The 13,718-nt window shown below is 43.9% G+C and overlaps 1 protein-coding gene across 1 annotated transcript in view; it reads left to right on the top strand.

The window, feature by feature from the left end:
- The window catches only part of LOC133652974 (interferon regulatory factor 4-like), a 33,513-nt gene extending 23,563 nt beyond the window's left edge, over positions 1 to 9,950 (top strand). The window contains exons 2-8 of the mRNA XM_062051946.1: positions 511 to 706; positions 782 to 852; positions 1,015 to 1,081; positions 6,464 to 6,568; positions 6,630 to 7,016; positions 8,355 to 8,473; positions 9,514 to 9,950. Coding sequence (XP_061907930.1) covers positions 511 to 706; positions 782 to 852; positions 1,015 to 1,081; positions 6,464 to 6,568; positions 6,630 to 7,016; positions 8,355 to 8,473; positions 9,514 to 9,564 — 996 coding nt within the window. The 3' untranslated portion in view covers positions 9,565 to 9,950. The remainder of the gene's footprint in view (positions 1 to 510; positions 707 to 781; positions 853 to 1,014; positions 1,082 to 6,463; positions 6,569 to 6,629; positions 7,017 to 8,354; positions 8,474 to 9,513) is intronic.
- Positions 9,951 to 13,718: the final 3,768 nt, after the last annotated feature.

Genomic DNA, 13,718 nt, shown 5'->3' with positions numbered 1-13,718 from the left:
CTGACTTCTTTATTCAGGGTCTACCCTGACTTCCTAGTCCAGGGTGTATGACACCTTCCTTGTCCAGGGTGTACCCTGAGTTCCTAGTCCAGGGTGTACCCCACCTTCCTTGTCCAGGGTGTACCCTGCCTTCCTTGTCCAGGGTGTACGCCACCTTCCTTGTCCAGGGTGTACACCACCTTCCTTGTCCAGGGTGTACCCCACCTTCCTTGTCCAGGGTGTACCCTGCCTTCCTTGTCCAGGGTGTACGCCACCTTCCTTGTCCAGGGTGTACACCACCTTCCTTGTCCAGGGTGTACACCACCTTCCTTGTCCAGGGTGTACCCTGACTTCCGCCCGAGTGCAGCTGGGATAGGTTCCCCCTGCGTCCCCGAGTCCTAGTCTAGACTGCACACACTGTTTATGGCGTGGTGTATGGATCTTGGTAAATCAGTCACGGAGCTAACATTGTTGGTCCACTAAAAGAATCCACTGAATTAATCGGAGTCATCGCTGACGGACATATTTCAGGCCTGGGCTTTGCACAAAGGCAAACACAGGGAGGGACAGGATCGGGCCAACCCCAGCGTGTGGAAGACTCGTCTGCGATGTGCACTCAACAAGAGCACAGACTTCCAGGTGGTGCCAGAACTCTGCCAGCAGGACGTCTCGGAGCCTTATAAGGTGTACCGCATCTGGCAAGGCGCTGGACCAACTGGGCAGACCGGTAAAGACAGGAAGAATCCTTGGACTAGAATATGTTTGGCATGTGGGCTCATCTTCATCTACTGGTGCTTCACAGAGTCTGCACAGACCAAATACAACACCCGAGCTGAGGCATCGCCAAGGAGCCCTGCTTGTCCAGAAACCCAGGTAAGGAAAACCAAGGCAGTGGTTTCTGTGCATCAAATATGATGATTGTTCCATGGCTAGGAGATAATGATGTGCACTACTTGGCCAAAGAACAATGAGAGAACATCGGTGGATCCAACAAAGCAAACATCTGTCCTCGTTTTTTGTGTTTGTTTTCGAAAGCAATCATTTGAAGTCTGCAAAGAAAGAGAAGGAGAAGAAAGAGATGGAGAAGGAGGGGAAGAACTTGGTAAGCGCTGCAAACACAAGCATGTGTTCTTCTTTGATAGCGAACTTTCATTATTGGATAGGTGTCCACTAAAGAGGGTCAATGGGTGGTTAGGTGATGACACGTTACCATGGTGACGTGGCATCCACTAAAGTGATGACATTTTGCCATGGTGACGTGGTGTTCACTAAAGTGATGACACGTTACCATGGTGACGTGGTGTCCACTAAAGTGATGACACGTTACCATGGTGACGTGGTGTCCACTAAAGTGATGACACGTTACCCTGGTGATGTGGTGTCCACTAAAGAGGGTCAATGGGTGGTGACGTGACGTCCACTAAAGTGATGACATGTTACCATGGTCACGTGGCATCAGCTAAAGTGATGACATGTTGCCATGGTGACGTGGCATCCAATAAAGCGATGACATGTTGCCATGGTGATGTGGCATTCCACTAAAGTGATGACATGTTACCATGATGACGTGGCGACGACTAAAGGGATGACATTTTGCCATGGTGACGTGGCATCCACTAAAGTGATGACATGTTACCATGGTGACGTGGCATTCCACTAAAGTGATGACATGTTACCATGGTGACGTGGTGACCGCTAAAGTGATAATATGTTACCATGGTGACGTGGCATTCCACTAAAGTGATGACATGTTACCATGGTGACGTGGCATTCCACTAAAGTGATGACATGTTACCATGGTGACGTGGTGACCGCTAAAGTGATAACATGTTGCCATGGTGACGTGGCATTCCACTAAAGTGATGACATGTTACCATGGTGACGTGGCATTCCACCAAAGTGATGACATGTTACCATGGTGACGTGGTGACCGCTAAAGTGATAACATGTTACCATGGTGACGTGGCATTCCACTAAAGTGATGACATGTTACCATGGTGACGTGGTGACCGCTAAAGTGATAACATGTTACCATGGTGACGTGGCATTCCACTAAAGTGATGACATGTTACCATGGTGACGTGGCATTCCACTAAAGTGATGACATGTTACCATGGTGACGTGGTGACCGCTAAAGTGATAACATGTTGCCATGGTGACGTGGCATTCCACTAAAGTGATGACATGTTACCATGGTGACGTGGCATTCCACTAAAGTGATGACATGTTACCATGGTGACGTGGTGACCGCTAAAGTGATAACATGTTGCCATGGTGACGTGGCATTCCACTAAAGTGATGACATGTTACCATGGTGACGTGGCATTCCACTAAAGTGATGACATGTTACCATGGTGACGTGGTGACCGCTAAAGTGATAACATGTTACCATGGTGACGTGGCATTCCACTAAAGTGATGACATGTTACCATGGTGACGTGGTGACCGCTAAAGTGATAACATGTTACCATGGTGACGTGGCATTCCACTAAAGTGATGACATGTTACCATGGTGACGTGGCATTCCACTAAAGTGATGACATGTTACCATGGTGACGTGGTGACCGCTAAAGTGATAACATGTTGCCATGGTGACGTGGCATTCCACTAAAGTGATGACATGTTACCATGGTGACGTGGCATTCCACTAAAGTGATGACATGTTACCATGGTGACGTGGTGACCGCTAAAGTGATAACATGTTACCATGGTGACGTGGCATTCCACTAAAGTGATGACATGTTACCATGGTGACGTGGTGACCGCTAAAGTGATAACATGTTACCATGGTGACGTGGCATTCCACTAAAGTGATGACATGTTACCATGGTGATGTGGTGACCACTAAAGTGATAACATGTTACCATGGTGACGTGGCATTCCACTAAAGTAATGACATGTTACCATAGTGACGTGGTGACCACTAAAGTGATAACATGTTACCATGGTGACGTGGCATTCCACTAAAGTGATGACATGTTACCATGGTGACGTGGCATCCACTAAAGTGATGACATGTTGCCATGGTGATGTGATTACCACCAAAGTGATGACATGTTTTTGGTACCATGGTGACGTGGCATCCACTAAAATGATGACATGTTGCCATGGTGACGTTGCAACCACTGAAGTGATGACATTTTGCCATGGTGATGTGATGACCACCAAAATGATGACATGTTTTTGTTACCATGGTGACGTGGTATCCAGTAAAGTAATGACATGTTACCATGGTGATGTGGCATCCACTAAAGTGATGACATGTTGCCATGGTGACGTTGCATCCACTAAAGTGATGACATGTTGCCATGGTAACGTCGCATCCACTAGTGTGATGACATGTTACCATGGTGACGTGGCATCCACGAAAGTGATGACATGTTACCATGGTGACCACTAAAGTGATGACATGTTACCATGGTGACCACTAAAGTGATGACATGTTACGATGGTGACCACTAAAGTAATGACATGTAACCATGGTGACATGGCATCCACTACAGTGATAACATGTTACCATGGTGATGTGGTGACCACTGAAGTGATAACATGTAACCAAGGTGACGTGGCATCTATGAAAGTGATGACATGTTGCCATGGTGACGTGGCATCCACTAAAGTGACAACATGTTACCATGGTGACCACTGAAGTGATAACATGTTACCATGGTGACGTGGCATCTATGAAAGTGAAGACATGTTACCATGGTGACGTGGCATCTATGAAAGTGATGACATGTTACCATGGTGACCTGGTGATCACTAAACGGATAACTTGTTACCATGGTGACGTGGCATCCACTAAAGTGATAGCATGTTACCATGGTGACGTGGCATCCACTAAAGTGATGACATGTTGCCATGGTGACGTGGCATCCACTAAAGTGATGACATGTTGCCATGGTGACGTGACGTCCACTAAAGTGATGACATGTTACCATGGTGACGTGGCATCAACTAAAGCGATGACATGTTGCCATGGTGACGTGACGACGACTAAAGTGATGACATGTTACCATGGTGACGTGGCATCCACTAAAGTGATGACATGTTGCCATGGTGACGTGGCATCCACTAAAGTGATGACATGTTGCCATGGTGACGTGACGTCCACTAAAGTGATGACATGTTACCATGGTGACGTGGCATCCACTAAAGTGATGACATGTTGCCATGGTGACGTGGCATCCACTAAAGTGATGACATGTTGCCATGGTGATGTGACGTCCACTAAAGTGATGACATGTTACCATGGTCACGTGGCATCAACTAAAGCGATGACATGTTGCCATGGTGACGTAACGACGACTAAAGTGATGACATGTTACCATGGTGACGTGGCATCCACTAAAGTGATAACATGTTACCATGGTGACGTGGTGACCACTAAAGTGATGACATGTAACCATGGTGAACTGGCGTCCACTACAGTGATAACATTTTACCATGGTGACGTGGCATTCACTAAAATGATGACATGTTGCCATGGTGACGTGGCATCCACTAAAGTGATGATATGTTGCCATGGTGATGTGATGACCACCAAAGTGATGACATGTTTTTGGTACCATGGTGACGTGGCAGCCACTAAAATGATGACATGTTGCCAAGGTGACGTGGCATCCACTAAAGTGATGACATGTTGCCATGGTGATGTGATGACCACCAAAGTGATGACCTGTTTTTGGTACCATGGTGACGTGGCATTCACTAAAATGATGACATGTTGCCAAGGTGACGTTGCGACCACTAAAGTGATGGCATTTTGCCATGGTGATGTGATGACCACCAAAGTGATGACATGTTTTTGTTACCATGGTGACGTAGTATCCACTAAAGTAATGACATGTTACAATGGTGACGTGGCATCCACAAAAGTAATGACATGTTACCATGGTGACGTGGCTTCCACTAAAGTGATGACATGTTGCCATGGTGACGTGGCATCCACTATAGTGATGACATATTGCCATGATGATGTGATGACCACCAAAGTGATGACATGTTTTGGTACCATGGTGACGTGGCAGCCACTAAAATGATGACATGTTGCCATGGTGACGTTGCGACCACTAAAGTGATGACATTTTGCCATGGTGATGTGATGACCACCAAAGTGATGACATGTGTTTGTTACCATAGTGACGTGGTATCCACTAAAGTAATGACATGTTACCATGGTGACGTGGCATCCACTAGTGTGCTGATATGTTACCATGGTGACGTGGCATCCACGAAAGTGATGACATGTTACCATGGTGGCCACGAAAGTGATGACATGTTACCATGGTGACATGGCATCCACAAAAGTGATGACATGTTATCATTGTGGCCACTAAAGTAATGGCATGTAACCATGGTGACATGGCATCCACTACAGTGATAACATGTTACCATGGTGACGTGGCATCCACTAAAGTGATGACATGTTGCCATGGTGACGTGGCATCCACTAAAGTGATAACATGTTACCATGGTGACGTGGCTTCCATGAAGGTGATGCCATGTTACCATGGTGATGTGGCATCCACAAAGGTGATGCCATGTTACCATGGTGACGTGGCATCCACTAAAGCGATGCTATGTTGCCATGGTGAAGTGGCATCCACTAAAGTGATGACATGTTACCATGGTGACGTGGCATCCACTTAAGCAATGCCACTTTACCATGGTGACGTGGCATCCACTTAAGCGATGCCATGTTACCATGGTGACATGGCATTCACTAAAATGATGACATGTTGCCATGGTGACGTGGCATCCACTAAAGCGACGACATGTTGCCATGGTGACGTGGCATCCACTAAAGCAGGGGTGTCAAACTCATTTTAGATCGGGGGCCACATGGAGAAAAATCTACTCCCAGGTGGGCCGGACAGGTAAAATCACGGCACGATAACTTAAAAATAAAGACAAATTCAGATTGTTTTCTTTGTTTAAAAATAGAACAAGAAAATTCTGAAAATGTACAAATCATAATGTTGTTGGTTTTTTTTTTACACTTACATGTTGCGGTTAATAGTATTCTATCTTTATTTGTCGTTATTTATATTTTCTGAATACATTATGTGATAATGTTCATCAGTCAACTCATTGGTGTTAATTTTCAATCTATTATGATAAAAAAATTATATCAAAATCAAATTACAGGATGTCATTCATGTAAGTTTGCTCATTTTCCTTAACTGGTGCACTAACATCATGTGGTTTATTTTATTTTTTTACATATGTAGCATAATCTACAAAGATGCAAATAATTGCTATTGTGACATCTAGTGGACACATTTAGAACAGCAGTTTCTTTCATTCAAAAATTTTGGTTCATTTTTATACTTAGCAAACTCATCCCGCGGGCCGGATAAAACCTGTCCGCGGGCCTGATCCGGCCCACGGGCCGTACGTTTGACACCCCTGCACTAAAGCGATGCCATGTTCCAAGCTTCACTTTGACAAGTGCTGACTCATCACTTCCACTGTGCCTTAGACGCGCCTATAAGGGACCACATGTATTGTGAGATGACTGGGAAAAAAGTTCCCCTTCAGCACTTTGATCCTCTGACCTTCTGCAGCTCCATCCACAGCATAGCAAGTAAGTCAGGCAGACCAAGACTGGTGAGATAAAACCTGCTCATCACATGTTGTGCTTGCAGATTTCACCATGCAGGTGACCTTCTTGTACCAGGGCCGCACGGTGCTGGTGAGCACCACCACCAGTCCGGACGGCTGCTTCATCCTGCAGGGTCGGGGTCCGGTAGCGAGTGAGCGTATTTACGGGCCCTGCACCGCACAGCAGCTTTCCTTTCCTCCCGCAAGCTCCTTACACATGTCCGCGCTCACGCTGGAAGCCATCAATCGCCTCCTCTGCCACCTGGAGAGGGGTGTGCTCATATGGGTGGCCCCCGATGGGGTGTTTATCAAGCGCTTCTGCCAGGGCAGGGTGTACTGGAGCGGCCCGGCGGCCCAGCACACCGATCGGCCCAACAAACTAGAACGAGAGAAGACCTTCAAATTGCTTGACAACTCAACATTTCTCAATGGTAATTGAACCCCAACAACCGTGTTTAAAGGCCTACTGAAATGCGATTTTCTTATTTACACGGGGATAGCAGGTCCATTCTATGTGTCAGACTTGATCATTTCGCGATATTGCCATATTTTTGCTGAAAGGATTTAGTAGAGAACATCGACGATAAAGTTCGCAACTTTTGGTCACTGATAAAAAAGCCTTGCCTGTACCGGAAGTAGCGTGACGTCCCAGGTTGTGGAGCTCCTCCCATCTGCACATTGTTTACAATCATGGCCACCAGCAGCGAGAGCGATTCGGACCGAGAAAGCGACAATTTCCCCATTAATTTGAGCGAGGATGAAAGATTTGTGGATGAGGAAAGTGAGAGTGAAGGACTAGAGGGCAGTGGAAGCGATTCAGATAGGGAAGATGCTGTGAGAGGCGGGTGGGACCTGATATTCAGCTGGGAATGACTAAAACAGTAAATAAACACAAGACATATATATACTCCATTAGCCACAACACAACCAGGCTTATATTTAATATGCCACAAATTAATCCCGCATAACAAACACCTCCCGTCCATATAACCCACCAATACAACTCAAACACCCGCACAACACACTCAATCCCACAGCCCAAAGTACCGTTCACCTCCCCAAAGTTCATACAGCACATATATTTCCCCAAAGTCCCCAAAGTTACGTACGTGACATGCACATAGCGGCACGCACGTACGGGCAAGCGATCAAATGTTTGGAAGCCGCAGCTGCGTACGTACTCACGGTACCGCATCTGCGCATCCAACTCAAAGTCTTCCTGGTAAGAGTCTCTGTTGTCCCAGATCTCCACAGGCCAATGGTAAAGCTTGACTGTCATCTTTCGGGAATGTAAACAATGAAACACCGGCTATGTGTTTGTGTTGCTGCAGCCGGCCGCTAATACACCGCTTCCCACCTACAGATTTCTTCTTTGCTGTCTCCATTGTTCATTGAACAAATTGCCAAAGATTCACCAACACAGATGTCCAGAATACTGTGGAATTTTGCGATGAAAACAGACGACTTAATAGCTGGCCACAATGCTGTCCCAAAATGTCCGCTACAATCTGTGACGTCACGCGCAGGCGTCATCATACCGAGACGTTTTCAGCACGATATTGCGCGCGAAATTTAAAATTGCACTTTAGTAATCTAACCCGGCCGTATTGGCATGTGTTGCAATGTTAAGATGTCATCATTGATATATAAACTATCAGACTGCGTGGTCGGTAGTAGTGGGTTTCAGTAGGTCTTTAAGGAACTTTACCTGGGTCATAAAAACCTCTTCATATACAAAATATGAATAATCTGAAACATTCTTTATGCAGATCTTCATCGCTGTTTGCAAGGAAAGGGAACACCGCCTCTTTACAGCATTGAACTGTGCTTTGGAGAGGAGTACCCGGACCCGACCACCCCTAAAACCCAGAAGCTTGTCATGGTGCAGGTGGGAAGCGTGACCGACAATTGTTGACATAACATTCAGACTGTTGTAGTACCGTCGTGAACCAGTAGAGGTCACTGCATTGTTGATTTAGCCCAGGGGTCGGCAACCCGCGGCTCTAGAGCCGCATGCGGCTCTTTAGCGCCGCCCTAGTGGCTCTCTGAAACTTTTTTAAAAATGTATGAAAAATGTAAAAAGATGAGGGGAAAAAATTTTATTTTTTGTTTTAATATGGTTTCTGTAGGAGGACAAACGTGACACAAACCTCCCTAATTGTTATAAATCACACTGTTTGTATTAAACATGCGAGTATTTGGCAAGCGCCGTTTTGTCCTACTAATTTTGGCGGTCCTTGAACTCACCTTAGTTGTTACATGTATAACTTTCTCCGACTTTCTAGGACGTGTTTTATGCCACTTCTTTTTCTGTCTCATTTTGTCCACCACACTTTTAACGTTGGGCGTGAATGCACAAAGGTGAGTTTTGTTGATGTTATTGACTTGTGTGGAGTGCTAATCAGACATATTTGCTCACTGCATGACTGCAAGCTAATCGATGCTAACATGCTATTTAGGCTAGCTATATGTACATATTGCATCATTATGCCTCATTTGTAGCTATATTTGAGCTCATTTAGTTTCCTTTAAGTCATCTCAATTCTATGTATATCTCATGACACACTATTTGTATGTAATATGGCTTTTAATTTGTTGCGGCTCGCAAGCTAATCGATGCTAACATGCTATTTAGGCTAGCTATATGTACATATTGCATCATTATGCCTCATTTGTACCTATATTTGAGCTCATTTAGTTTCCTTTAAGTCATCTCAATTCTATGTATATCTCATGACACACTATTTGTATGTAATATGGCTTTTAATTTGTTGCGGCTCCAGACAAATTTGTTTTTGTATTTTTGCTCCAATATGGCTCTTTCAACATTTTGGGTTGCCGACCCCTGATTTAGCCCAACTTGCAAATAGTTGTAGTACCTTCAAGAACCAGTAGAGGTCACTGCAGTGTTGATTGTGCCCAACACAGGTGGTTCCCATGTTTGCAGTGGATCTGCTGGAGAGGTTCAGCTCGGACTAACCAAGAACAAGATTGACAGTCCTGTCCTAGGTAAAGCTGAGAACATTAATCCTGTCATGAACCAGCAAAATTATCCATCCATCCATCCATCTTCTTCCGCTTATCCGAGGTCGGGTCGCGGGGGCAGCAGCCTAAGCAGGGAAGCCCAGACTTCCCTCTCCCCAGCCACTTCGTCCAGCTCTTCCCGGGGGATCCCGAGGCGTTCCCAAACCAGCCGGGAGACAAAATTATTATTATTATTATTATTATTTCCTCCTTTACCTGCCATGGAAAACAGCAAAGAGCAGAATTGTGTTAGGGAAAATAATTGTGAATGTTTTTGTATGAGAAATGTATCATTTTTCAGTACACTGGAGCCCCCAAAGTCATGTCGTCATGCTGTCTGAATAACATCTGGTTGAAATATTTGGAGTTTATTTTTCTTTGTCATGGTGAAACACATTCAAAACCATGCCGACAATGGCCAACGGAATTGAGAAATTGACCTACAAAACCACCAAAACCAGTGAAGTTGGCACGTTGTGGGATTTGTAAATATAAACCGAAAACAATGATTTGCAAATCCTTTTCAACTTATACTCAATTGAATAGACTGCAAAGACAAGATATTTAATGTTCGAAACTGGAAAAATATGGGCTCATTTGGATTTTGATGCCTGCAACATGTTTTAAAAAAAGCTGGCACAAGTGGCAAAAAAAGACTGAGAAAGTTGAGGAATGCTCATCAAACACTTATTTGGAACATCCCACAGGTGAACAGGCTAATTGGGAACAGGTGGGTGCCATGATTGGGTATAAAAGCAGCTTCCATGAAATGCTCAGTCATTCACAAACAAGGATGGGGTGAGGGTCACCACTTTGTCAACAAATGCGCGAGCAAATTGTCCAACAGTTTAAGAAAAATATTTCTCAACCAGCTATTGCAAGGAATTTAGGGATTTCACCATCTACGGTCTGTAATATCATCAAAAGATTCATAGAATCTGGAGAAATCACTGCATGTAAGTGGCAAGGCCGTGACCGCATCAAAAAGTGACATCCGTGTGTAAAGGATATCCACACATGGGCTCAGGAACACTTCAGAAAACCACTGTTATTAACTACAGTTGGTCGCTACATCTGTAAGTGCAAGTTAAAACTCTACTATGTAAAGCCATTGCCATTTATCAACAACACCCAGAAACGCTGCCGGCTTCGCTGGGCCCGAGCTCATCTAAGATGGACTGATACAAAGTGGAAAAGAGTTCTGTGGTCAGACGAGTTCACATTTCAAATTGTTTTTGGAAACTGTGGACGTTGTGTCCTCTAGAACGAAGAGGAAAAGAACCATCCGGACTGTTATAGGCGCAAAGTTCAATAGTCAGCATCTGTGATGGTATGGGGGTGTATTAGTGTCCAAGACATGGGTAACTTACACATCTGTGAAGGCACCATTAATGCTGAAAGGTAAATACAGGTTTTGGAGCAACACATGTTGCCATCCAAGCAACGGTATCATGGACGCCCCTGCTTATTTCAGCAAGACAATGCCAAGCCACGTGTTACATCAACGTGGCTTCATAGTAAAAGAGTGCGGGTACTAGACTGGCCTGCCTGTAGTCCAGACCTGTCCCCCATTTAAAATGTGTGTCGCATTATGAAGCCTAAAATACCACAACGGAGACCCCCGGACTGTTGAACAACTTAAGCTGTACATCAAGCAAGAATGGGCAATAATTTCAGCTGAAAAGCTTCAAAAATGTGTCTCCTCAGTTCCCAAACGTTTACAGAGTGTTGTTAAAAGGAAAGGCCATGTAACACAGTGGTAAAAATGCCCCTGTGACAACTTTTTTGCAATGTGTTGCTGCCATTAAATTCTAAGTTAATGATTATTTGCCAAAAAAAACAAGTTTCTCAGTTGGAACATGAAATATCTTGTCTTTGCAGTCTATTCAATTGAATATAAGTTGAAAAGGATTTGCTGATCCCTGTACTATGTTTTTATTTACCAAATTTCACAATGTGCCAACTTCACTGCTTTTGGGGTTTGTAAAAGAGTTTCGTTTCAAAGTTCGTTATGAACAGTCTTCAACTTTGTTGTACTCGAGAATGGAAGCTCAGATTGGTGCGATACGTGTTCATGATACTCACCTCTGCAATTCTTCTTCTGCAAGCTTCAGCTCAGGACAAACATCCAACCTGAACATTTAGATATCGACGTGACCCAGCACTGTTTGACATTTTCCTGGCAGCATGCTAATATTTGCATAAGCTAATACAAGGTGAATAAATCGGCAGTGATCAAAACATTTACCGAGCTTCTTCTTCTCCGTTTATTTCTAGCGAACAACAGTTTCACCATCTTAAAAAAAATACATTTTGCAGCTATGACATTGAGAAGGAATAATTAACATGTATGTTTCGTCCAAAACTAAAGTGAAAGAGTGCTGAATCAGAGGAGTTTTACCCGTATCAGAGTTATACTTTCATCACGTCCCCTGCTTTCAGACATATACAGTACGCAACAATACAATAGTACATTACACAAGCACAAAGCATCCTGTTCCAACGTGTCATTAGCACCATTACTCTTCACCTTCGCCGCCACCATTCAGCTTTTTTTATGGAAGTGCACCATAGAACGCGTCTGTCCGCGTGGGCGCTTTTCATTAGTGTTCTCCCGTTCTCAGAGATAATGTTAAGAACATATCGGAAAGTAATGCCTGGACAAAAAAGCTCCTTGAAGGTGAGGTGATTAACAACGGCTAAGAACTGCCTGCACGCTTACATTCGTCTCGCCTGACAAGGATTCAGAAGCAACAAACAAAGAAGACCACCAAAATGCATGACGTCTGTTTAGCATTCTCTCTGTACAAATGTAACATATTTAGTCCACTTTTCTTCAGATGTATATCTGCGCTTTACTTTTACTGATTGAAATCCAAACTCTGCAGAACGCACTGTCGGTGAATATGTGTGTGTGTGTGTGTTCTTGTATTTCAACCCTTCTTGAGACGTCAACAAGGAAAAGTGCCTTCCATATGAGGACCGGTGAACAAGTTAGGACCGAAATCGTGGTCCCTATACGGAAAACCATTGCATCTAATAGGGAATGTCTCGTGTGTATCTTAAATCTGCTGTGATATCATTTAAATATATTTTTTTCCAGGTTCAGGGTTGTCTCCTACGATGTCTGGAAAGGGTGGTCCTAGAGCAGGGGTGTCAAACGTACGGCCCGCGGGCCGGATCAGGCCCACGAACAGGTTTTATGCGGCCCGCGGGATGAGTTTGCGAAATTTTGGAATGAAAGAAACTGCTCTTCTAAATGTGTCCACTAGATGTCGCAATAGCAATTCTTTGTATAATTTTAGATAATGCTACATATGTAAAAAAAAAAAAAAAAAAAAACACATGATCTTAGTGCACCAGTTGAGAAAAATGAGTAAACTACATAAATAACATCCTGTAATTTGATTTTGATATTTTTTTATCTTAATAGATTGAAAATTACACCTATGAGTTGACTGATGAACATTATCCCATCATTTATTCAGAAAGTATAAGTAACGACAAATAAAGATAGAATACTATTAACTGCAACATGTAAGTGTAAAAAACCCCATCAACATTATGATTTGTTCATTTTCAGAATGTGCTTGTTCTATTTTTAAACAAAAAAAAAAATCTGAAGTTGTCTTTATTTTTAAGTTATCGTGCCGTGATTTTACCAGTCCGGCCCACCTGGGAGTAGATTTTTCTCCATGCGGCCCCCGATCTAAAATGAGTTTGACACCCCTGTCCTAGAGGTAAACATTTTTCGGAAGTCTCCAGAAGGTAACAAATACAAGAATGTGTGTGTGCGTTTTTGTATTTCTACCCTTCTTGAGACGTCAACAAGGAAAAGTACCTTCCATATGAGGACCGGTGAACAAGTTAGGACCGAAATCATGGTCCCAATATGGAAAACCATTGCATCTGATAGGGAATGTCTCGTGTGTATCTTAAATCTGCTGTGATATCATTTAAATAGATTTTTTTCCAAGTTCAGGGTTGTCTCCTACGGTGTCTGGAAAGGGTGGTCCTAAGGAGGTATGCATTTTTCGGAAGTCTCCAGAAGGTAACAAATACAAGAATGTGTGTGTGTGTGTGTTTTTGTATTGCTACCCTTCTTGAGA

This window comes from Entelurus aequoreus, linkage group LG07, assembly GCF_033978785.1.
Source record: "Entelurus aequoreus isolate RoL-2023_Sb linkage group LG07, RoL_Eaeq_v1.1, whole genome shotgun sequence".
NCBI classification, from domain to species: Eukaryota; Metazoa; Chordata; class Actinopteri; order Syngnathiformes; family Syngnathidae; genus Entelurus; species Entelurus aequoreus.
Note: the sequence above shows the minus strand (reverse complement) of the source record. Positions and strands in the feature narration are given on the sequence as shown.